General features: G+C 39.2%; 1 protein-coding gene across 6 annotated transcripts in view; it reads left to right on the forward strand.

Annotated features, from left to right (window-relative positions):
• The first annotated feature begins 2,399 nt into the window (after window positions 1-2,399).
• Window positions 2,400-23,298, forward strand: part of RASGRP1 (RAS guanyl releasing protein 1) — a 36,469-nt gene continuing 15,570 nt past the window's right edge. The window contains exons 1-6 of one of the 6 annotated variants that reach the window (XM_085580385.1): window positions 2,400-2,567; window positions 4,750-4,919; window positions 18,059-18,164; window positions 20,238-20,300; window positions 21,343-21,474; window positions 22,534-22,687. In XM_085580385.1, coding sequence (XP_085436511.1) covers window positions 2,536-2,567; window positions 4,750-4,919; window positions 18,059-18,164; window positions 20,238-20,300; window positions 21,343-21,474; window positions 22,534-22,687 — 657 coding nt within the window. In that variant the 5' untranslated portion in view covers window positions 2,400-2,535. Of the gene's footprint in view, window positions 2,568-3,007; window positions 3,144-3,367; window positions 3,567-4,749; window positions 4,920-18,058; window positions 18,165-20,237; window positions 20,301-21,342; window positions 21,475-22,533; window positions 22,688-23,298 lie in introns of those variants that run through there. The other 5 variants (XM_021539291.4, XM_085580387.1, XM_085580386.1 and 2 more) reach the window with 5 other exon arrangements.

Genomic DNA, 23,298 nt, shown 5'->3' on the forward strand with positions numbered 1-23,298 from the left:
GTTTTAAGATCTATAAACTTTAATTAGAACAGAGAAGTACATTTCAATGATACTTTAAGCAGGGAAGACACCACAGGACAGCCACACCTGTGGCATATCACAGCTCAGATGAAGTTTTTCATGAGCAATGTCACTGAGGACAATTTATTAAATCAAATTACTCTGATTACTACCCAGTTTACATCAGATTTTGCAAAGATGTTGACTTTTCATACAGTGACTCTTCAAAGATTTCTATTTTCTATTCTTCCCAATTATGTTAGCAAGATCTTCTCTTTTTCTGGACTTGCTTCCTATACTATATTATCTGGCTTGCCTCTCTAATGGTGTCTACTGACCCTGCCACACATAAGATCTTCTGTCAGTGCCAAGGATCCTTCTCATTCATGATCCACACCACAAGGACACTGAAGAGCTTTTGGAGCGAGGCGGTGCTTTTACAATGATCTATGTTAAATAGATCTAAGTAAATGCTACTGGAAAAATGCTCTCATGTTGGTCTTGCTCTCATGCCACTGTTTGGTTGTGGCAGCAGTTGAGCTAATATGAGTGGGTAATGAAATTATTTAAATAATTAGTACTTTATGGCAGAACATGTATAATTTTTATTTAGGTTGTCTGAGTTTTTTTTTTTGCCTGGATTTTTTATTCAACCTACTGTATGGTAGCACATGCTCCACTAGTTGGCCCACTGTAAAATGCAGGTATGGACCCAGACATTTCCTGGAACATGTAGGCTTTTTGCTTTTACCTGAAATTCTTCAGCAAAAAAACGTCAAGTTGCCCCAGTCCCTGTTGTGATAATGGTATTTGTCACCGCCTCTGAGAAAAGCCAGTGAAAAAAATTGATCATTTTGGAAACCTGGAGAGAAACATCCCCTTATTGTTGGTAGAAGATTACTTTGAATATCTGAAGCTTGCCAGTTAGTCTTAGAATTAAAGAACCAGTTTATGAAATCTGTCTGAATCTTGGTGTGAGGCAGATTGGCATTATGACGACTAAGTTTAAAAACATAAACTGAGCTCTAGAATAAGGTCTTGATAATGCAGCATCTCCAGGACCCTGTATTTTGTAGTGCTCTGGTGAGTGTATTTCTCAAAAAAAGATCATTTGCGCAAATTTCGGTTACAAGATATAGGGTGACTTTGCCCTTTCAGATTCCTTGCCTGACCATTTCTTCTCAGAAGCAGAAAAGTTCACAACGTTGAGTTGGAAGAGCTTTGATAAACTCCTAATCGTGATACAAGAAAAACACTGAAAAACACTGGCACCCCTTTCCTTGCTCTGCAGTTAAACCGGAGAGCGTAAAGTACCGGATAAGCCTTTTAAATGGCAACCATCAGCGTGGGCACCTCAGTGTAGTGCCTCCACCTCAGCGCGGCACGAAGGCTCACCTGGGGAGCCGGCCGCGTGTCCCACCGGGCGAGCCGCATCACCGGGCATCCCCCGTGAGCCGGGCATCCCCCCGTGAGCCGGGCATCCCCCGTGAGCCGGGCATCCCCCCGTGAGCCGGGCATCCCCCGTGAGCCGGGCATCCCCCCGTGAGCCGGGCACCTCTCCGTGAGCCGGGCATCCCCCCGTGAGCCGGGCACCCCCCGTGAGCCGGGCACCTCTCCGTGAGCCGGGCACCTCTCCGTGAGCCGGGCATACCCCCGTGAGCCGGGCACCTCTCCGTGAGCCGGGCACCTCTCCGTGAGCCGGGCATCCCCCCGTGAGCCGGGCGCCTCTCCGTGAGCCGGGCACCTCTCCGTGAGCCGGGCATCCCCCGTGAGCCGGGCACCCCCCGTGAGCCGGGCACCTCTCCGTGAGCCGGGCATCCCCCCGTGAGTCGGGCACCCCCCGTGAGTCGGGCACCTCTCCGTGAGCCGGGCACCCCCCGTGAGCCGGGCACCCCCCGTGAGCCGGGCACCTCTCCGTGAGCCGGGCACCCCCCGTGAGCCGGGCACCTCTCCGTGAGCCGGGCATCCCCCCGTGAGCCGGGCATCCCCCGTGAGCCGGGCACCCCCCGTGAGCCGGGCCCCCGCCACCCACGGGGAGGCTGCGGAGGGGCCGGCCCGGCCGCTCGCCCCTCGCTCCAGCCGCGGCCGGGCGAGCTCCGCCGGCGCGGCTCGGCCACGCGTGAGCGCCGGCGGCTCGGAAGCAGCCTGCTCGGGAGAAGCAGAGGGCAGGTCCTGCCCGGCCCTGCCCTGCCGGGCCGAGGTGGTGCCGTGGAAAGAAAAGTTGTGGCGGCTTCAGAGCTGGGCGGTGAGAGCGCTGCGAGTACCTCGTAAAGCCGGCGGCTTCAGAGAAGCGCAGCCCCAGCTCAGTACTTCCTCCTGGCGATAACATCTCCGCCAGCGCTCGTCACGGGTGGCGGCCGCCGCCGCCGTCGCTGCCCTACTTGAATCGGTTTCAGGCTCCTCCCGAGGCGAGACGGGAGCGGGAGCGAGGCGAGGCGGGAGGGAGGAGGCGATGCTCGGAGCCGCGCCGCTCCGCCCGGCCTCCTCCGCCCCGCGCAGCGCCAGCCGGGCGGCGGAGCTGCGGCTGGAGCCGGCATGGGGACCTTAGGCAAGAGGAGAGAAAACCAGTGAGTTTGCCGTGCTGCTTTATGCCCCCATGGCTCCCCTCCCCGCGGCGCAGCTCGGTGTCACGCCTGACAGCGTGCGGTGCCCGCTGGGACGGCGGGGGCTTCCGTGGGACACGGGGGTGGTACCGCGGGGGCCGGCCGGGGCTGTCCCGAGCGGGACAGTGAGAGGAGAGAAGCGCGGGAGGGGGTGTGCGGAGAGGATTTGTTTCAGCCCTTGGGATGCCAGTGTGGCCGGGCAGGCGGGTCGGCGCGGGTGGCGGAGCCTCGCGTTGCGGTGTCGCGGAGCGGGAGGGGCGGCACGGCGCCCGCCCGGGCTCGGCTGCCGGCGGCACCTGCTCCGGGGTCGGGCAGCGAGAGACGGTCACTTGTTTGTGATGCCCTCCCCGCCGCCGAGGGCGTATGTGGAAATGCAGGGCGGGTACCGCCGCTGCACCTCGTCCCGCTTGCGTCTGTTTGTCGTGTCGGGTGACTGCTGCGAGAGGATCCTTTCTAAGGAATAACCAGAATTGCCACGGCTGAGCTTTGCCTGTCCAGCATGGCCAAGTCGGCCACAGTATAACTGTAAACTTTTTTCAGGTGTGGAAACTTAGGTTTTCTCCTGGATGTTGCCAAAGCCTGAAATATCTTCTGCCTTAACTCTTTGTTACTACTTGCTGGGATCCTCTGCCCTGAAGAGGCACTGGAATAAAGATGGGAGAGGGGCTTAAGCTTGTAGAAAGAAAACACTGAAAGCTGATCAGGCCCTTGTTCTTTTTATATGAGAACAGGAAGTCAGATCACAAAGCTAAGAGGGAAATTGAGAAAAAGGGGGAAGGGAAGAGAACATTTGCATGTCAGCTACTGCCAGCCTAACTACGGAGGAGCTCAGTCAGTGATGATTACTGCCTCTGAAGGGTCAGGCATGTATCTTCCTGAATTCCAAACTATTGAAATAGTTGGGTTGTAAATGACACCGTGGTCAGTTTCGTGGCTTCCCCAGCATTCAAGTGAGACGGAAAGGTAAGGATGAGGCTGGACTTTCACACGGATGAGGTAGGGGTCCGGTCTGTCTCCATAAGGCATGCGTTTTTTTAACTTCATGCAGGAATGCCTATTCGGGGATGCCTGTGAATTTACTTCTCCTATCTCTATGTAATACACACACTGGAGGAATTTCTATGCCTTTTCTTCCTGGGACTGTCAGCTGATTATTAGAGTCTTGCATGGTGTTCCAAGAAAAGTTCTGTGAAAGCTTAAGATAGCACCTTAAAGACACTGGAGTCACTTGTTTAGGAAGGCTGTGGAGTGTCTGAAATAAACGCAAAGAATCCCTGAAATTTCAGGAGTCCCTGAATTAAACCCAAGTTTCATTGAAATGGCAGTGCTTGTTGTTCTTTTGTGAGCTGTATGGTTATACTCTCAAGTCAGATTTTGCAGTGGTTCCTGGTATTTGCAGGCAAATATATTTCATCACTTTTCATTAATGCAATATTGTTCCAATTTCCTATTTGATACAGAAATATGAACTTGTGTGCAAGCAACAAATAGCCTTTAATATTATCCATAAGCACACATGTTCTTGAAGTAGCAGGTATTATATGGGCAAAATACAAGACTAAAATTAGATATGTGCTTTATTTTGGTCTCATTTACCATTGTTATTAAATACATTTATTTGTTCATGTATACTATTTTAAAACAACCTAGGAAATAATTGGATTGAATAGATGCAAATTAATATATTTGTTTTGATTGTGAAATATTCCACTATTAGGTTGTGCTGATATTTTGTTTACTTAACAGTGACTTTTCAAAATAAATTGATAAAGCTAGTTCGGTGTTTTCCAATGTGTGTAATTTTTTTTTTCTCCTTCACTTTTGGTGGACACACAAACATCTGATGGCAGGTTATTGCATACTCTCCAACAAAGAGACAAGACTTTTGATAACCCTGACAGATCATTCAGAGAGCTCTATAACCATGTGCTCTGCAACTGGCATTTTGCAGGAAAAAAGTCACTTACTGAGCAGTCCCTTTGGTGTACATATCAAGTGGGAGGTTTATGTCTTTCAGCACCCTGACTAGAAGGAGTTAATTGTCCTTTAAATCTCTCCTCCTTTCCCATGCAGTGTAAAATTTCCCATGCAGTGTAAAATTTGCCACTCTATCTTGTGTTTACTTCACTGTTGTGTTTTCTTCTAGGCAACCTGCCCAAGCATGCAGCACTGCCCCTGAATCAGCCCTGGAGCTGCAGCAGAGCAGCCACTGTCACAGCCTCTCGAGTCATACTCAGGTCATGATGGTGCCGTTGGGGCACCTGGCCAAAGGAGCCACTTTGGAAGACCTTCTTGAAACCTGCATTCAGTCTTTTGGTGAGTGCCTGAAGGTTTTTAGAGTCGTATTAATTTCTATGTCTATTAATATGTTTCTGTTGGTTATGTTTAAATCCTTTAGTAGGGAATTAAATTGATTTACTGGTGGAGTAGAAAGGTGTTAACCGAGACTTGTCGGTGCTACAGGCGATTGTGGTTTTGGATATGTTTATGCAGATGTGTGTAATGTATGCTGAGAGATAAGAGTAACTACTGCTTTTTCTTGAGGGAACTGGACAAATTCCAATCATCTACGCTTCTAAGAGTACTTTTGTTGTTCCTTCAAGTAGCAATTTTGTGAACTTCAGCAAGTAATCATTATATTTTTGCATCTTGCAATAACATTCTCATAATACGTGTAAGCAACATGTTTATATTAAACATTTATAAACAAGAAGGGCTATTTTTGAGCTAGGTGAGATAACACTGGATTGCTTTTTGTGTTATCAGTATAGATTTAAAATTGTTTCTTTATAAAAGAAAAAGAATCCCAAGAGAAATCACAACTGCATGTTTTTAACTTATCAATTATCTATTTGTCATTTTACAATAAGAATTGAAATATAGAGTATTTCAAGTGTAACCATTGCCTAAGCTGTGTGCCCCTAGTTTTCTTTTCCAACTTTTTCATTAGTAAATGTGTTTATATTCAATATTATTCAAATGTTATTACTGAAGACACTTAAAGTGATTCTGAATAATTTGCTTATAAGTAGCACATCTGTTTGTTAATCCTGAGTCTTTCAGTGCTTTGAGCTACTCCCAAACTGTATGTGGGAAAGTCTTAGCTTCAGAAGTAGTCCTTGAACACCCACTCAGCTCTAAAATAATCTATATAGTTAAATAGTAACACATTGTGCTGATCTACTGGTACAGTGCATAAATACTGTGTAAACAGTGACTAATCTTTCACATTTGTTTACAACAATTTTTTTTTTAACATGAAAGCCTTCTAATCAGCATGTGCAGAGAAATGCATGTCTGAGAAATGCTGGTGAAACATGTAACTGTCAGTAATGTCTTGTTTCTTTTTTGCTTCTTTTCATTATTGTGAAGACACTGAACTTCTATAAATCCCTAATCCCTCAACAAATATTGATTGATATTTTTGTAAGTTTCAGTTTGAGAGAAGGGGAATAAGATATCTAAAACATAAGACCTTCAGATAGCTGTAATATTGTGGCTTCTTGACCAATGTTAATGTCTCTACATGTTTATGAAAAAACAGTAATAGAAATGAAACATTATAAAAATCTAGTATAGTTACTAAAGTGATTGATTTGAAGTAGTGCAGGTGAAACCCTAAGTAGAAGATTGGTTTTGGCATGTTTATAGCAATTTATACATGCTTAGGTGTTCTCAGATTCCTGAGCATCAGGATATTAAAAGGACTAAGGTAACGAAGAAAAGCAAATATACCTGTGCAGCTCAGCTATGTGTGCATGGGGATCTTTCTTAAGGGTGTCACAGTTCAGATAGAAAATTTACTGTAATCCACTAGATAGGGTTTTCTTGACTCTTGACAAGCTGTACATAAGTAGAGCAAGGTGAATGGTAGTGCATCAGCAAACATTATAACTCACTAAGGACTGCTAAAATCATGCTGCGTGCTACAGAGATTTAGACCCTTAATTGGACAATTCATAGTAGTGTCTGTATTTATACATTTTCTATGAAATTATGCATGTTCTTATGCTATGTTGGAACCTCCCATTAAGGTACTTAAATAAAAATACAGCTTTTACAACACTAGATAATGCATGATGAAGTCCATTAAAGAAGGCTCTTTTAACTATCACCAAAACCAGTGCAAATTTCATTCACATTATTGTGCCAATAAAGGAAGAGATGAAAAAATCTTTAATCTGAGATTTTGAAGAGGGTTGGGGGCAGGGAGCAAAATGGTGGGAAAAAGGCATAGCTGCAGAATGAGTACAAGGAATCTGAATGATTGAGCAAATTTCTTTCCACGCATAGTACTGAAATCTTCTAACCCTATGCTAATAGTTCTGTTTAGGTTGAGATAATATTTTCAGTCTTGGATATGCTGACCTATAATATATTGTATATTATTCTATAAAGTCATTATGATTTGAGCAAATTTTATTTAAATGTTTAAAGTACAGAAACCCCCTAGGACATTGTACATTTGAAGTTTACTTTCTGGAAAAAGCTGTTGATTTATTTGCTGTCTAGTCTTAAAGAGAACAAGAGGCAGTAGATAGAGATGATGATGTGTCATGTTTCAGAATACATACTGCATCTTGCTAGCATTATACTGCACTTGCTGATGTTATGTGTACAAATACAATTCCTCTGTAATGGATGCAGCTGAGTTTATACTCCTGGACTCAATTATACATGTTTGGAGAAAGCAAACAGTGTGTAAGAGAGACTCCTGTTAACAATGGTGTGTAAGGAGAAGCTGGCAGCCTTTTGCTGTGTATGCAGAGAATATGAGAAGGTCTGACCAAAAAGGTATTAAGAATCAATACACACTTACAGCTGTGAAGAACACAAGCTGTAAGTTTGTATTGATTCTTGTTGTATTGATTGTTGTAATTTATCTTACAACATGGATTAGGAGAAGAAAGAATGAAGGGAATAAGCTAAATTGAAATTAAAAGTGAGATGACTAAACTTTGCTGTAGTATTGTAAATGGATTCCCAGATGAAAGACTTTGTCAGGGGAGCCAAGTTAATCCAAAAGCCTAGTCAGTGCAGTTAACTTAAATTCCTACTTTGGGGTGATTAGTGTTTGTGCTCTTTCACCTCTCCCAGACTTGGTCTTCTTTAGCTTGGACTGATGAATGACAGGTGTGTGCCTTAGCAACAGAAACAATGAGGGTCTTAAGGGGTAGTTTGAAGTCATGTAGGTGGTCACTACATCTGAAAAAGTAGCATCATACCAGTGTTTATTCAACAGCATGATGAGGAGATGCTAAAAGTAGATGTTTCTTCAAATCCCATGGAAGTTTGAATCAGGATGACAAAGATGAATCATCCTGTAAATGAGTTGCCAAAAGTAAAGGCAACAAAAAAGCAAGGATCAAAGGGAAGGCAAGAGTTTGGGGAAAAAATAGCATGGTGAGAGATTGAAGGTTGGAAGAAAGGAATATTGGTCCTTTCTTAGGAAATCTGTAGAGACTTGAAACTGCTCTCACCAGTTTTAAGATAAGAGATTTGATGATACAGGGTAGTGATTCAAAACATGTTCCAAAATGTGTCTCAGAAGACCTCCCAACATTATAAGTAGCTACAGGATAGTGTTAATGCTATGCTCTGGATTGACAAGAAGAATTGTAGAGCACAAATAAATGCATTACATTGCCTAGAAAAGAAGGGCAGGAAAAGAGAAAGAAAGAAAGAAGGGAAGAGAGTGCATAGAGAGGAAGAGCAGGAGGTAGGGTAAAATGACAAAAAAACTAGAAAAGACAGTAACTGCAGAAAGGTTAGATTCAGTGCAACCTCTACATCAGAGATATTCATCCGGAACAAAAAGCTGATAAAGAAATAATTAAAAGTAGATTTTTCCATTGGCAACAAAATGGCTGAAGTTGTAAGTGCAGGGAAGCAAAGAGTTCATAGATTTTGGCCTAGAATATGACAGCTTCAGGAGGGAGATAATTTATTCTAGAGGAAATCTTCACTTGTGACTGTGATTCTGGAGTGGAATTTTACTTAGAACAGTGACTTTAACCGCCTGTATCCATTTTTTTTTTTTCATTATGTAGCACATAAAATGCCTCAGAAAATATGCTTTTGACTGGCAGACAGTTCTCTGAAAGTCACTATGGCTTTGTCTCTTATTTTGTTGCTAGTTGTAAAGGCACTTAGTCAATCAGCTTTGTTGTTGAAACCAGCACAGTAGGGTCTAGTTTGCTGGCAGGTCAGTAGGACACAGGAAGCATATGCTCAGTAGCACAGCCATAATTTTATGTCTAGTACTTATAGTAATCTTTGTGACTCTACATAAATGAATAACATATATTTACAGAAAGTGTTACAGATCAGAGAGGAAAAATGTATTAGCAGTGTTCCCTTCACTGGATACCTAATTTGTTAATTTTATATCTGCTGAATGTTCATGACATTTATCACCCTAGGGTATCCTCATGCTACTTGAAGTGAACTTGAAGTTCTGAATATGTGTTGTGAAGCCAATTTCTAATCTAGAATTTTTTTTTTTGTAACTTCACAATATATTAGTGCATGGTATGAGGTCCCTGTTTCTTTTCTCTGACTATGTCTATTTTTATCTTATAAATCTACTTTTTAAAATCTAGAGTAAAGTTTAAGGATGCTTAATTTTTTTAAACAAACATACCTTTCAGAGATCCAGTGAGATATTTTAACATGCCTTCAAGCTTATAAACCATGCAGGGTCAGAGGGCCTTTTCCTTACCCACACAAAACATTTATTTAAATTTTTTTTACAAGTGTTTAAAGACTCTATTACCATCAGGACAACACGTGTCTTCAACATAGTGCCAATTTGATATGTCCTTGTTATGCCAGTAGTAAAGTCCTGAAATGTTACCTAGAATTACCTAACAAACAATTGCAAGACTACACTTGAAAACCAATCATTTATTCAAAATATCTTGCTGAAAAAATCTGCGGATCATTTAAAAGCTGAGAATTCTGTAAGAGCTCAAGATGTTATTGTTATGAAGGAATTTTTGTCCTTAACCTCTCAGTACAAGATCTTACTCTTTGCCTCTTACATTTGAATGCTGGAAGTATGTTTACTGTACCATATGGATTACCTATGCTTATCCTACAGTTCAGACACTTTAGTATAAAAGAAATCAAGAAGTATCATCTTCAAATGCATGTCATAGTACAGTGTCCTTATGTTTGGTTTCTTTAAAGAGATGTAAGTAAAAGGCTTTAGGAAAGCAACAAAAATATTTCTGAGACCATGTAGCATAATTCCATGTGAAATCTCATCCACAAGAAACTGTTTGCAATGGAGCTACTTGTTTATACATATATGTCAGTTTTAACCCATGGAGGACTTAAAGGAAGTGGAAGATTACAACTTGAAAGATTAGCAATGTTCTTAATAGAATTTATGTGAAACTAATGCAATTTGCAACTTCTAATAGTCATAGTAGTAATAGACAGCTAGATCTAGGAGGAGGTTGTGATGTTAAGCTGTTCTGCAGTGTTTGATCCATGCTGAACTAGCTTGTTGCCTCAACGTGTAATAAAGTGACATGTTTGTAAACAAACCTTAGAAACACTGGAAACTGCATCCAGACAAATTTGGATGAAAGATGCCACGGAAGTGATTTGATAGAAACCAAAAACCTCACAAAGGTGCTGGTGCTGGTGGCCTCTTAGGTGTCAGCTACCTAAAAGGTAATCATAGTTCAGTTTTCTGGAATAAAAAATAACTACATTATTGAGTTGTGTAGTTATGTGGACTGAATGTTTTTATATTGCTCATATCAATATAATGCAAAAAACATATTGAGACTTAGGAATTCTTTGAGAGCCAGATACATATTGCATCCATCTTACACACAAAAAAGCAGGCAAGTTAGAGTTCCCTCTTTAAAGCTTAGGCATTTTCTTATTTAAAATACAGAAAAAATGAAAACTATCCCATTTTTCCCATATCAGTTATCTGGAAAAACTCACTCTGTTTTGAACGCAAATACGTTCTTCCAGTCTAGTTCATACATACAATTGACTACTAAAACAATCATAGTTCAATTACTTTTATCAAATTTACTATATAACAAATTCTTATCTAGAATTCTGATTCAAAGGCAGTAAATTCTTTCAAGGCATATACACACCCCAGAATGCAACCATGGCCATTTACTTTTTTCCTCTCAGGTTTGCCTGAACAATCGTTTGTTTTTGTCTCATGCTGCACAATCTTGCAGGGTTCTATCCCTTGCTCATGAAGCCTGGGCAGAATGTTGAGGTCTCCAATCCCCCACCCCCCCAAGTAGTTAAGTTTTATTCACAATCCTGTTCTGTGTGAAAATGCTGTTGATCATTGTGTGTTAAGTAATCTGAGTGCTATTTGGTCAAATACAGTGCAGAAACTTTACTATTGCTTGGCAACAGAAACTATGTTAATGATCAATTAATGACATTGTGGGAACAGAAGAGTCATTACTGCTCTGTAGAATGCATGACATTGTGGGAAGAGAAAAGTAGTTACTGCTCTGGAGAATTCTAAGTGCTGTTTAGCTAACTATTAAAGTTAATTGTGGTTGAAATGAAAATTATTTCTTTTTGAACATGTCTGTGAAAAAATTTTCCTAAAGAGAAGGAACTTTAGATATATATATATATAATAGAGTTCTATTTAGTAAATGTGACTTAACTTTTTGCAATATAATTTTCCAAAGTCAAGAAGTAAGTAATAAAACAAAATGAAGAAAACTTAGACTTTCTTCTTGACAAAGCAGTCTCTTATTTACTTGTATTTACTACACGGTTATGACTGCACGTTCTATCTTCATGCATCTAAATATAACTTCAGGAAAAATCAGTATAACTATTATTTAGCAATGCAGAATATTCTAATTGCCCATCACCAACCAGAAGATACCCAGACAGTTCCCAAGCAACAGCAGCCCTCACAAACTTGCAGCCTGTTTTTAAGTGTTAAGCATTACATGGCGAAATACCCCTTTGGTCAGCTGGGGCCAGCTGTTGTGGCTGTCCCTGCAGCCTCCTCGCTGCTGGGGCAGTGGGAGAAGGCATCCCCAGCTGCTGGCTTACAGGTTAGTTTGCCAAAGTCTGTAAACCCTAGTTCCAGAAGTATACCTAGAAGTTAAAGCAAAGACTAGGAAGCTTAGGTACGTAAGTGAAATGATAAGTGAGGAATATTCAAGCAGGATTAGAGCTGGAGTATGCAGCACTAATGAAATCAAGGAAGTGGGACCAAAGGGATCTGCAACTTCTTCAAGCCCTTGAGAGGCAAGCAGCTTGGTGTCTGCTGCAGTCTGAGCCTTTGGGTGGGACAGGCTTCATGCTTCCTTGGATGTGATGACTAACTGCTCCAGGATCAATCATGCCCTTAGAGGGAAGCCTGTTGTAAAACACTGCAGAGCAAGGGTTAACCTCACATCTGGGTTCAGTGGTCAGACAAGGACACTGGCCTCAGAAGTTCCTGCTTCTGTTCTGGGAGTCTGTTTTTTCCTATCCATCAGTGCCTATGCTAGCACAGCTGCGTTGCCAAGCATTACACTTGAATTATTCAGGAGTTGCCTGCAGCTCAAAAAATTCACATGGCTCCAGTATCATGACTTAAAGCTTTGGAAAAAGTCTTGAATGCTCAAATTATGTTTTGTAGGCTTTGGAGAAAAAGAGTATTTGATTAAAAAGTTTGCATCTAAATTTGCTAAAATTGATATTTTAAATATGCTGTAGAAGGATGTGCAGTGTGCATCCATGTGTGCAAACTTTTTGTCTTCTTCTATGTACCTCAACTGAATTTCCAAGGCTAATGGAATGCTTTCCACCCACATTACATTTTGTTTCTCTCAAAGTACATTTTAATTTCTGAAAATCATCCCATTTCCCTTTGACAAGAGCTTTTATCTCCTTGTTTTCATTTCAAGGAATTACCCACCTAGAGCTGTTTCTGCAAGATGTAGCTTTCCAAAAGGTGTTTCTGAGATAGGGTAATGACTTTCCCTAGAGATTTCTCTCCCCTAATGTTCCCTACCCTCACACAAAACAGTTTTATTATTCTTTTTGGATGCATATTATCCTCACTTTTGTCTCGGGTATCTCTGCATTGTTTATGAGTATTTTGAGGAACAGGAGTGGGTTCCCTCCTCCTCTATTCTGTAGTTTAAAGGAGTAGACTTGAAGAAACACCAATTTTACAGGGTCTCTTCCAGTATTTTTTTTAACTTGGCTTGTTTAGAGAGCTGTTGGTGTAGGATTGATCACAAAGTAGTGCAGTTCTTTCAGGAAAATACTGTTTCTTCTAAGTTTAGTTTTGGAGTTTTTCTTCCTAAGGTCAATTACATGTGTAAATAAATTTAAGTAAAACTCAATAGTTGCAAGCATGTATGGACAATAAACCAATTTTAAAAGACACAAATAAATGAACCCAAAACTTTGGTGCAATTCCCTGAGGTTTTTGGTGCTGTCTGCTAAACATCATGTAACTCTTGTGGTATGAGGGGGAATGTCATCATCCTGTACAGAATTAAATATAAGCTGGAGAGCTCAATATTCCACCTGCTTTCTGCTGCAGCTAAAACTAAAAATTGCATTCTATTACCTAATTACTGTGTCATCTTTGCAAGGATATTCTTATTAAGTTATATTATTTCTGAAAGATATTAAGCACTTAAGATAATTATTTGAAATGAAGAAAAATTCACTAAGGATGAGTACAAAGTTCTACTTAGAGTAAACAATTATAAAAACAGTATGGTAAAGTCCTTCCTATACAGCATGTCTGCAGAAAAGGATCTCATTGTGAAGATGGACTTTAAAACTGAAAATTGTATTAATTACGATAATGATATTGTATCACCGCAGAAACTCTAAGTGTGTGCATACTTTCATATTTTCTGTATGGAAACTTTATACATTTACTTACATTAAAATGTAGGTGTATATAAAGATATTATATGAAGGATATTACGAGTAATATTCTAACTCTGGTGCTAAGATCTCTTCTGTAGTATACTATATTCAGGTTTTCTTCATGATAGTGCAAGCTACAAAGGGTTCAGAAAACAATATCAAAATTGACCAGACAGCTAGAAAACCTTGCTTCTGAGGAATAAAAAAATGACAAATTTGGTGTTCCTTATTTCAGAAAATAGATGAGGGATGCAACCCTTAAAGAGAGAAAATATATTGTTAGGAAAAAGAAGCAGCCCAAGTTGCCTGAAATATTTGATTAGACAGAAAGGAGAACTCTTAAATGATAGAGAAACTTGAGCATTGGAATAAGTCACCTAAAAAAGCTGTGAAGTCCTCATAATTGTAGAATTTTAAGAACAAATTAAACTGATTCTGAAACATGATTTTGAGAAACCTATTTCTGTATTGGAGCAGCAGAATACAAGATATTGGCTCCTAGGCCTGATATCTGCCATCAACTGTGCGTTCAGCTGTCTTTAAAAAATTAGTTTAAGTTAAACCTGCTTGCTGATCTTCAATAATGGTGTCATAACTGATAAGGAGAATGGTGGCTTCTTATGAATCAGATTCTGGCCGAATGTATTCCATTTAATGGAGAGAGTTAAATGACTAGCTCTGTTACAGGGTGTCAGGTTCCTACACAGAAGTAGTAAGCCTGGAGTAAGAAGGCTACTGTGGGTTGCCTAAGTGTTAAGTTGAAGGGGAACAGACTCTTTCCTGTTTGTAAAGGGAGTTTCCAGGGACAATCTGTAAAATGCTCATGAAATTTTTTATTTAGTTTTGGTTACTTCTAGCCATTTTAAAGTTATCTTGCAGTACTGGACCTCGCATGTGAGGCAGATGCATCTACTTACAGCTGTTTCATTTCAGTCACTAAACCCTACCATGTATTCCTGCATGTATTTTCATTTTTCTTACATGTCTCTGTGTTATATCAAGGTCTTTGAAACCTTGAGACCTTAAGAACATAAGTTCCCTCAGTTTTCAGATCACATGTTGACTTAATAATCTTTGCAGACATTAATAGCACCATCCCCACACTTATGTTCTTTAAACTACTAGAAAAAAATTGCAGAAGTCCTAAAGAATTCTATGTAACACATCAGAATAGCAGCCCACGACTTTCAGCTTTGTACTTCACTTCTGGCAATTGCTTGATACTTTCTTGCTCTGCGTTGTTTTTGGTGCCACATTTTGATAACCACTGGAAGACTTAAGGGAGTTTACAAGAAGTTATTCGTGTTCTTAGTAGCTTAGTCACTGATCATGTGATGTCAGTGCTCTGTGATTCACTTCTGATTCATTTCAAATTGTACTCTAGGTGATACCGTTGGAACCTGCTTATGAAATAAAGATGGTGCTTATGAAATAAAGGCCTCTTAGACCTAGAAAAGCTAACTTTTCTTTCCTGCAAAATTCAGTTTGGTTAAGACATCCTTGGCATTCCTACTACTGCCTTATTGTTGCATTCATGTATCAGAGGGAAGGTCTCAGTACAGCAATCCTCTCTACTGAACATATTCTTTCTGTTAAGTATTTACCACAGGCTTGTGGCCATCAGGATCTGGTGAAAAGCAGGTAGTTGGCTCTTAAAGCCTTACTTACTGATTTTTGAGTAATTTCTCCAAAGCATTCAAGGACCTAGAGATACTTAAGCTATTTCTAAATCAGGGATTAGAGTCACTCATTGGCTCATGCAATAGAGTGGCTGATGGGCCTAAATTAGAAGGTTCTTGCCCTTGTGTGTTCTGAGTCTCACAGAAGAAATGGAACTTTTGTAATTGTAGTTATTAGTGGCTTTGTGCTACTAGATGGATCATAAAATACTTATCATTAACTGTCATTGTGCTTTGACTCATGGAGTTAAATGCTGGAAAAGTATGTTCAACTTCTGCTTTCTTTTTTGTTTCAGAGTATATTTATTAAAAATCTGAATACAATAAGGGAATTTACAGGAGAAAAACATGCAACAAATAACCAGTTGGTTATTTGTAATTTGTGGCAGCGAGACAAAGCTAAGGCTTATGCAGTAATTCGCAGCTTTCTTTAATGTAAATTGACTAACTGAAACACACCCATCCCACTTTAGTTAGTGTTCACTCAGTGGTTTTGCTCGGTAGGCCGTGTGGTTAGGAGCAGGTATACAAACGGAAATGACAAGGAGTTTTAAAACAAACCTGCTGGGGGTTCAGGAGAATGCTGCAGAGGCAGCTCGCAGCAGTCAGGCCAGCCCTCTTACTGGCATTTGCACAAAGATGCTTTACCATTGTGAACTGTGGGCTGCTACAGTTCCATGCAGGCTTGCTGTTCAGTGCTCTACTGGGGACATTTAGATTTCTTTTTGCAGAGTATTTATTTTGTTTTTTAAGCCACCACAAATACAATGTTTTTTTTTTTTTGTGAAGGTGAGACTTTTAGTTGGATGAGAGAACAGATAGCCCCAAACCTAGTATTGCTTTAATGTGTGCAAAATAATAGCATGCCATTGTAATGAAGTGTATCTCTGTTGCAAGATAATTAGGTCTGGATGTGGTGAAGCATAAATGTCCTTTCATTATGCAGGAAAGCATCATAAATGTGTTGATTTAATTATTAATAGTAGGCAGAACATGCTGTTTTTCTCTGTACCTTTGTGACATGAAAAAGCTAAATGGAAGAGAGACCTTCTAGAAAACAAAAATTCAAATGGGAACCTGTGGCCAAGTGATACCTGTGTTATGCCATAGCAGAGGATTTTGCACACAATGAAAGTGCTAAGGGAGGGAGAGTGTTATTTTTGTCTTTGTCTGGAAATGATCTATATTGAGCACTTACAAGAAGGTGTATATTCTGAGGAGTATGTGTGCACATATCCACTCGGCTTCCAAGTTAAGCATATACTGAACTGTGCCCCTGATCCAACAGGGGCTAGTGGATGGAGCTTCTGGCAGAACACCAAGTTTTGTCAAAGGAAGAAAACTGATACAGGCCTCTGTGTGCCAGGCCTAAAATAATTTTACTCTTCATGAAGACACTCAAAGGGTACACACTGAAATGCCAAATACTAAAGGCCTGATTAAGTATTTATTCTTGATGTCCCAGCCTGCCTCTGCAAATTTCCCACTTCTCTAGCTGAATAACTTGCTGGTTTGCCCTCAGTGCTCATGCTGTAATACCTAGGCAGTTTATACCTCAGAAATATATTATATCTGTCAGTATTCCCTCAGTAAGGAAGTAAATCCTTTAGTAAGGAATGAAATTATGTGTGAATGCAAAAAAGGAACATGTAAACTTTGGTTCATGCTGTAAAACGGAACTTGTAGCATAAGCCAAAAGGCAGATCAATAACTTCTTTGGTGTCTATTCTGCTCTCATTCATGGGCTGTAGGACAGGCAGGCTTTCCCCTTGCCTGTTTCACTGAAGGTGGATACATTTGGTATCTTCCTGTAGAAGGGCATGGAAATTCTCACCCAGTAACTAATGTGGATAATCATGTTTTGCAAATGGACTATGTTTAATGTCCCATTTTGGTGATGTGCAAATTAAAGTGCCTTCTCCCTACCTTCCCTAGCAGTAGATGTTATTTCATATACTGGAAATCTGCTGTTTCACATCCCTCTTCCATTTCGCCATATTGTGCTTTGCTTCTCTATCATGTTCCTGCTACTGCTTTTTAAAGAGACAACTACATTTATTCCCATAGAGGTTAATCTATTTAAAATTATTCAAGAAGATACATTTGCTTTTGTATTTGAAAGGGTGTCAAATTCCAATTCAAGCTAGTTAGGTTTTCTTATGACTGGCTGTGGGAGAACATTGTCAGTTAATATTTACAAACACTTTCACTACTGTTTGTTGTAGAAATGGAAACTTCTTAAAGTGTTTTGCTACAGTTCATGCCCTTGATCTCTTTGACTTATGGAAAAAAATAACCCACTAGAAGACAGATGTAGTCTAAAGCCCTTCCTCTGCTGAAATCACATAGTTCAAGTTGATGTGCAGTACATTTAGGTCCAGCACAGGGAGTATGCACAGGTTAATCTCTGAATTCCTAGCCTATGTTGTATCTCATTCCATGTACATGTGTGATCCTGGTCTGTGTGTGCACTTTGGTGTTATGTGTGTCATCTGTACCAAAAGGCTCACAAATACTTGAGAATATTGCTGTTCTGTTTGATAAGTGTAGTCATACCAAGGACTGGCTGAGGTGGATCAGTAACTGAACTACTTTGCTCTACAGTTCAATGATTTGTTTGCAAGTTTATATTCATATGCCCAAAGCTAAGCATTTAACATTGCTGAGCTTAGATAATTATGTATAATAATTATATGGGCATTCTACTTTTGAAACACATATTTTTTGTTTATCTTTTTTTTTCTTATTAGTAAGTTACTGCTATCTTTGAAATAGCATACATGAACAGACCTGATTAGAATTAGGATTCTGAAAAAGCCTGTTGCAAATTGTTTATGAAGGTATAGCAAGATTTCAATATGAATAATCCTTTTTGTTTTTTAGATTTAGAAGGAAATGCATGTCAAAACAACCAGCTGCTAAAAATAATTCTGGCCATGCATCAGTTTTTCATCTCCTCTGCAGACATGCTTCAGAAACTTGTTGATCTATATCCTTTGTAATGTTCATCTGCTTTTAAGGTAACCTGATAGCCTGATAAGTTCAAGATGGTAAGTAGAGGATATTTAATCTATGGGTGTATTAGTATTCCACTAATTAAACTGTATACTTATTCTTTACAGTTTTTGGTTGTATGGTGTGCTTTTGTTTGGTTTAGGGTTGGTATTTTTTGTTTGTTGGGTTTAACTTGTTATACACAGAGGAAAAGATGAAACTCCAAGTCAGGCTTTACGTAGGATAAATCACCCTCTGTTGGCTGTGGAGGGAATATCTAGCAGGTGTAAGATGAATGCAGATGAGTGTAGTCACGTCAATTAGGTACTGTGAGCCTGGGCCCAAGTTTAAAATCTGTTTCTGTCTCTGTCCACTATCAAGTCAAACAGCAAAGAACAATATTGTATCATCAGGGTATGAAAATTATTTCTCTCACACATGCTCAAAATTGCTGAAATTAGCCATAAGCTTTTCCTTTCTGTTTGTTCCTATTTTGACTGCCTGAACTCATATGTGTGTTTTTGGCTCACTAGATTTTTGTAGCTACTAGATAATATTCACAATATTAGTCTTTCTTTGGAATTTTTAATTGTGGCATATGTTACCTGTCTTCTTTGCTTTACATAATGTTTACTCCTAATTAGATGAGCACAGTATAGGATGGAGACCTGTCATGCTAAAAATCTTCATGATACAATTCAATTTAATAATCTTTTCTTTCCTAAACTCTGTATCTTCCAAGCATTGACAAGCAGCATCCTTGGCAACAGAGTTTTATTGGAGCATTGACTGTCTGTCTGTAGCAGGACTGTCCTGCTGCTTCTCTAATGGCAGGTGATGGATCAAGTGTGCTGAGCTACAGCTGTGGTGTGGTGTAGCATTTCACTTAGGCTCCTGAGCTCTTGGAAAATGGAACTAAGTCAGTTCTTGCATCTTCTTTCTGAGATGGAATGTTTTCTAAAACCAGAAAAGCAATTCAAACTTTTATTAGACTTGCATATTTTGCAAGCTTGGTTTTTAACTCTGTGTGTAACTCCCTGTAAAGACATTGAAAGTTAAAGACAGTTTTGAATGGATCAGGTAGTCTGGGCTCTTGTATTTTGAAAACCTTGCAAGTGTTCCAGTTGCACCATTTCCCATCCCATAAATTATGGGAGTGATTTCAGGTGGTTACAAGTTCTTTGTAAGTGATCTAATTCTAGTCATTCAGAGTGGGGCCCTTAAAAATATTTGGGAACTTGCTCAGACTTCACCAGTTCTCTAGTCAGCTTAGTGTAAGCATGCTGAAAGGGTGGATGGCATGTCCCCTTGGCTGTGGTAGATTTAGGCTGCAGTTAATTGCAATCAGATTGTGAATGGATTCACAAGGTATTTTCATTAAGTTATGTTTTTCAGGCCTGAAAATATGTGTGTCATCTCCATCAGAAGAATCAAGATATATATAATACATTTTTCAAAATGGATTTTCTATTCAACAGACATTGGCTACAATATCAAAACATGTTTTAAGGAGCTAATAGACTAAATATATGGTTGTTTCTTTCAGTCACCAGAGCAAATTAAATTAATTGTAGCTAGAAAGGTAAGGTTACTATGGAGAGGCATTTACATTTTATTCTGCCATTGTCTACAACTGGTTATGTTTAAAGAAAAAAGCTTTTTTTTTTATCTCCAGTGATTTAGCTGAAAAGGATTGCTTTATAAATGCATTGACTGATAAATATGGTATGAATATTACAAATTTTAATTGCAGGTGTCAATGCACAAGTTTAATGAGAAACTGTGAGGCATTTTGAAAAGAAACGTGTAGAAAAAAGAATCCCTTCACTGGTTAACACTACTCAGTACTCTGGCAACAGCATCAATATTACTCATAGTAGTCATTATTGCAATAAACTTTGGTAAAAACCTTGGGATATAAATTGTATATACTTATGCAAAACCCTAATCTGATATAATATTTGCCATCAGCAGGATGATTGTTATTGCTTACAGGTTGGGAAATATCAAGCATGTTACATTTTACATCATATGTGAGTGGATGTGGTTTTCCTTAACAGTTTTCTACCTATCTTAATGCTTTAGAAAATAACTCTTCCATGCTGTGTGTGAAGATCTGCTATTTTGTGAGGTGAGTATATTTGTGGTTGGTACTATTAGTCATTAGTCTGCAGTTGTCCATGTGACAAATAAAAATACTTTTTTTCATGTCTGAAAATGACATTAAAAAGAGAAACAGCTTTTCAAAATTCACTTTAGCAGCTCTACACAAAAAGGTCCAACTGGCTTTTAGCAGATCTGTTTAAATCAGTGCAAGAGTTGTCAGATCAAAATTTTGAATGAAGTCTGTATGAATCTGTATCTTAAATATCTGTGAAAATTGACAGTACTCAGGAAACGATAGAATTGTTTATTATAGTATTATTAAATAGGTCTGTTAAAAATTGAGATATTGCAGATATTTTTATGCTAAGCAAAGATCTATTGCATTTGGTAGGTAATTCTCCTTAGTAATTCTATTTGCGATGGTCCTGGAACACTAATTTTTACCTATTAAGTATAATAAAGTATCTCAGTCTAGAGAAAACAGAAAAGAAGGAGAATATTCAGCTCTGATAGATCAAGGATACTGCTTTTTTACACAAAGGGGGAAGTTATTAATAACAAGAAAGTAGAATTTGTTTTAAATTGTGATGATTTTATTATCTCAGAGCAGATTATTATTGGTTATGTCAGCATGCTTTAGTACTGTGTGAGATCTGGATTTGAGCTTCCAGGCAAATTCATACTTATGTGCATCCATAAAAATGTGCATTTCCATTTTTCCAACAAGAACAGGTTTTTACATGCATAGTGCTGGGTACTGTGTCTGCTTGGGATGGAGATAACTTTCTTCATAGCAGCCTCTATAATGCTGTGTGTTGAATCTGTGAGTAAAACTCAGCATTATTTTACCTCTTGCTGAACAATGATTGCACAGCATCAATGCCTTCTGTTTCACATCTGTCCCTGCCAGACTGTGGGCTGGGGGCAAGCTTGAGACTGGGACACAGCTGGAACAGCTGTCCTGAACTGACCAAAGGAACATTGCACAAGCCACACAGGGTTATACTAAATTTCAGCCTAACTAAATCAAATCTTTTTTTTTATTATGTTTATTTTAATTTTAATAGGTATTGGATTACAGAATTCTGGATTATGTTCAAAATGGACTCTAAACTATCCACAGCTATGGAGGAATTTCAAGAAGTGGTTCGAGCTAATGGTGAGGAGTTACATTGTCGTCTAATTGACACATCTCAAATGTGAGTGTCGAAGTCTCAATATACTCAGAAAACAAAATTTTGCTCTGAATTTCCTGTATTCTAATATAATGTCTCTCATAAGTAATATTTTAGCTATCCTAACAATAATTTATACTTCATTACAGATGAAATATACATTATGTAGTGGAACATAATGCCTTTCAGGAATGACTTAGATTGAATTTAGTTGCAGTGTAGACTTTGGGCTGATTGTCTATTGACAGCTAGGTTTTACCTTGTCCAGGGAACTTAGAAAATATGTAGATGCCTAATGGTTTTGCAAGATCACTTGAAATCACTGAAAAAAGTATAAAATTTGATTGTATAACAGATGAGGTAAAAAAAGTGTGTTTATATTTTAGTAACAAAGGTAAGTGAGGATATAGTTTATTATGTTGTCAGACTCTTGATATTGTTTAGATGACTTTGGTTATAAAATACTTGTTGTGACAGGAATAAATCCTAGAGTTGTACATCACATAGTTCTTTCTTGGGAAGACATGTTTGCCCAATGAGATAGTTCTGTGGAACAGTACAACTGACAAAACAAGTGTCAATTTGTACTTTGGAAATGCACAGGCTAAAGCAGAGCAGAATTTAGCTTACATTTTGGATCTGGTTATGAAAGAGGATATTTAGCATTTCAAATTGAAATAAATTTTATTACTCTATGGGTTAATAGCAAAGCGAGACAGTTCATACTCAGAGGTTGCTCAAGGAAATTGAAGGATTATTAAATGGAGGAGCACTGGATGTGTTTGGTGAAGGCAAAGTTACTGCTATTCTGAAAATGTAGAACTGATTGCAGAAATTATATAGGCTCTCATGATGTTTAGTAAGACAGCTGTATTGTACTTAAAGTCCTACATCAATACAATAAAGACAAGCAATAATATTTTGTCATATAATCTTTAATGCATGAAAGCAGTTTGCTGTTTTGAAATTCAAATAATTCACTTTTTACTGTAGTAAGGCATGAAAACAATGTTACCTCTGACTTAGGAAATGAGGAAAATTTTGCTCTTCAGTAAATAACTTGGAGTAATTGTGTTTTAAAAGAAATTCCAGGGATTGGTCTAGAAAGCTGACACAGCGTGTAAAGGCCAACACCAGTAAGAAACGGAAAGTGTCACTTCTTTTTGATCACCTTGAGCCAGAAGAGCTGTCAGACCACCTTACCTATCTTGAGTTTAAGTCTTTCAGAAGAATATCAGTAAGTTATTTAAATTTTATTTATTTACATAATTATTTATTTATATTAAGCAAATATGGGAAAGACATAGGAAATATGGCAGAGAGGTAGGTAGTAGTACAAGATTAACTCTGCCATACAGGATGTTGGACATGCTGAGTCTGTTTCCAGACTCTTTTATTTTACTAGTATTGAAGGTGGACAGTGTAACTTAGATTCTGAGTAACTACCCTTCTGCTGCAACCATGTGGGAGTGAGAGAATGAACCTCAACTGTGGGAGAGCTGGGGCGAGATCACTTGGAAGGAAGAGGAGAAAACCTTCCAAAGAAGTTCGGGATGTCATTGGGCACAAGAACAGGCAGCATCAGTTGACTCAAATCAGTAATCAGGCTGAAATGGGATGAAGGAAACTTGGAATATTCTCCTGGGGTGCTAACTTCTGTAGTGAACAGTGCAGCAATCCTGTGCAGTGATTAAGGGACTGCACTGAAGATGGCCACTGGACTCTGCTTGCCTTTTTGATTGTGCATAACAAAGACCAGAGATAAGAAAGCACTTTAGAAAATGCCATTTTTAATGCAAGGGGGTTAAACTTATTTTATTATACAAGCTTTCATATACAAAAACAATT

This window comes from Lonchura striata, chromosome 5 (assembly GCF_050655825.1).
Source record: "Lonchura striata isolate lonStrDom1 chromosome 5, ASM5065582v1, whole genome shotgun sequence".
NCBI classification, from domain to species: domain Eukaryota; kingdom Metazoa; phylum Chordata; class Aves; order Passeriformes; family Estrildidae; genus Lonchura; species Lonchura striata.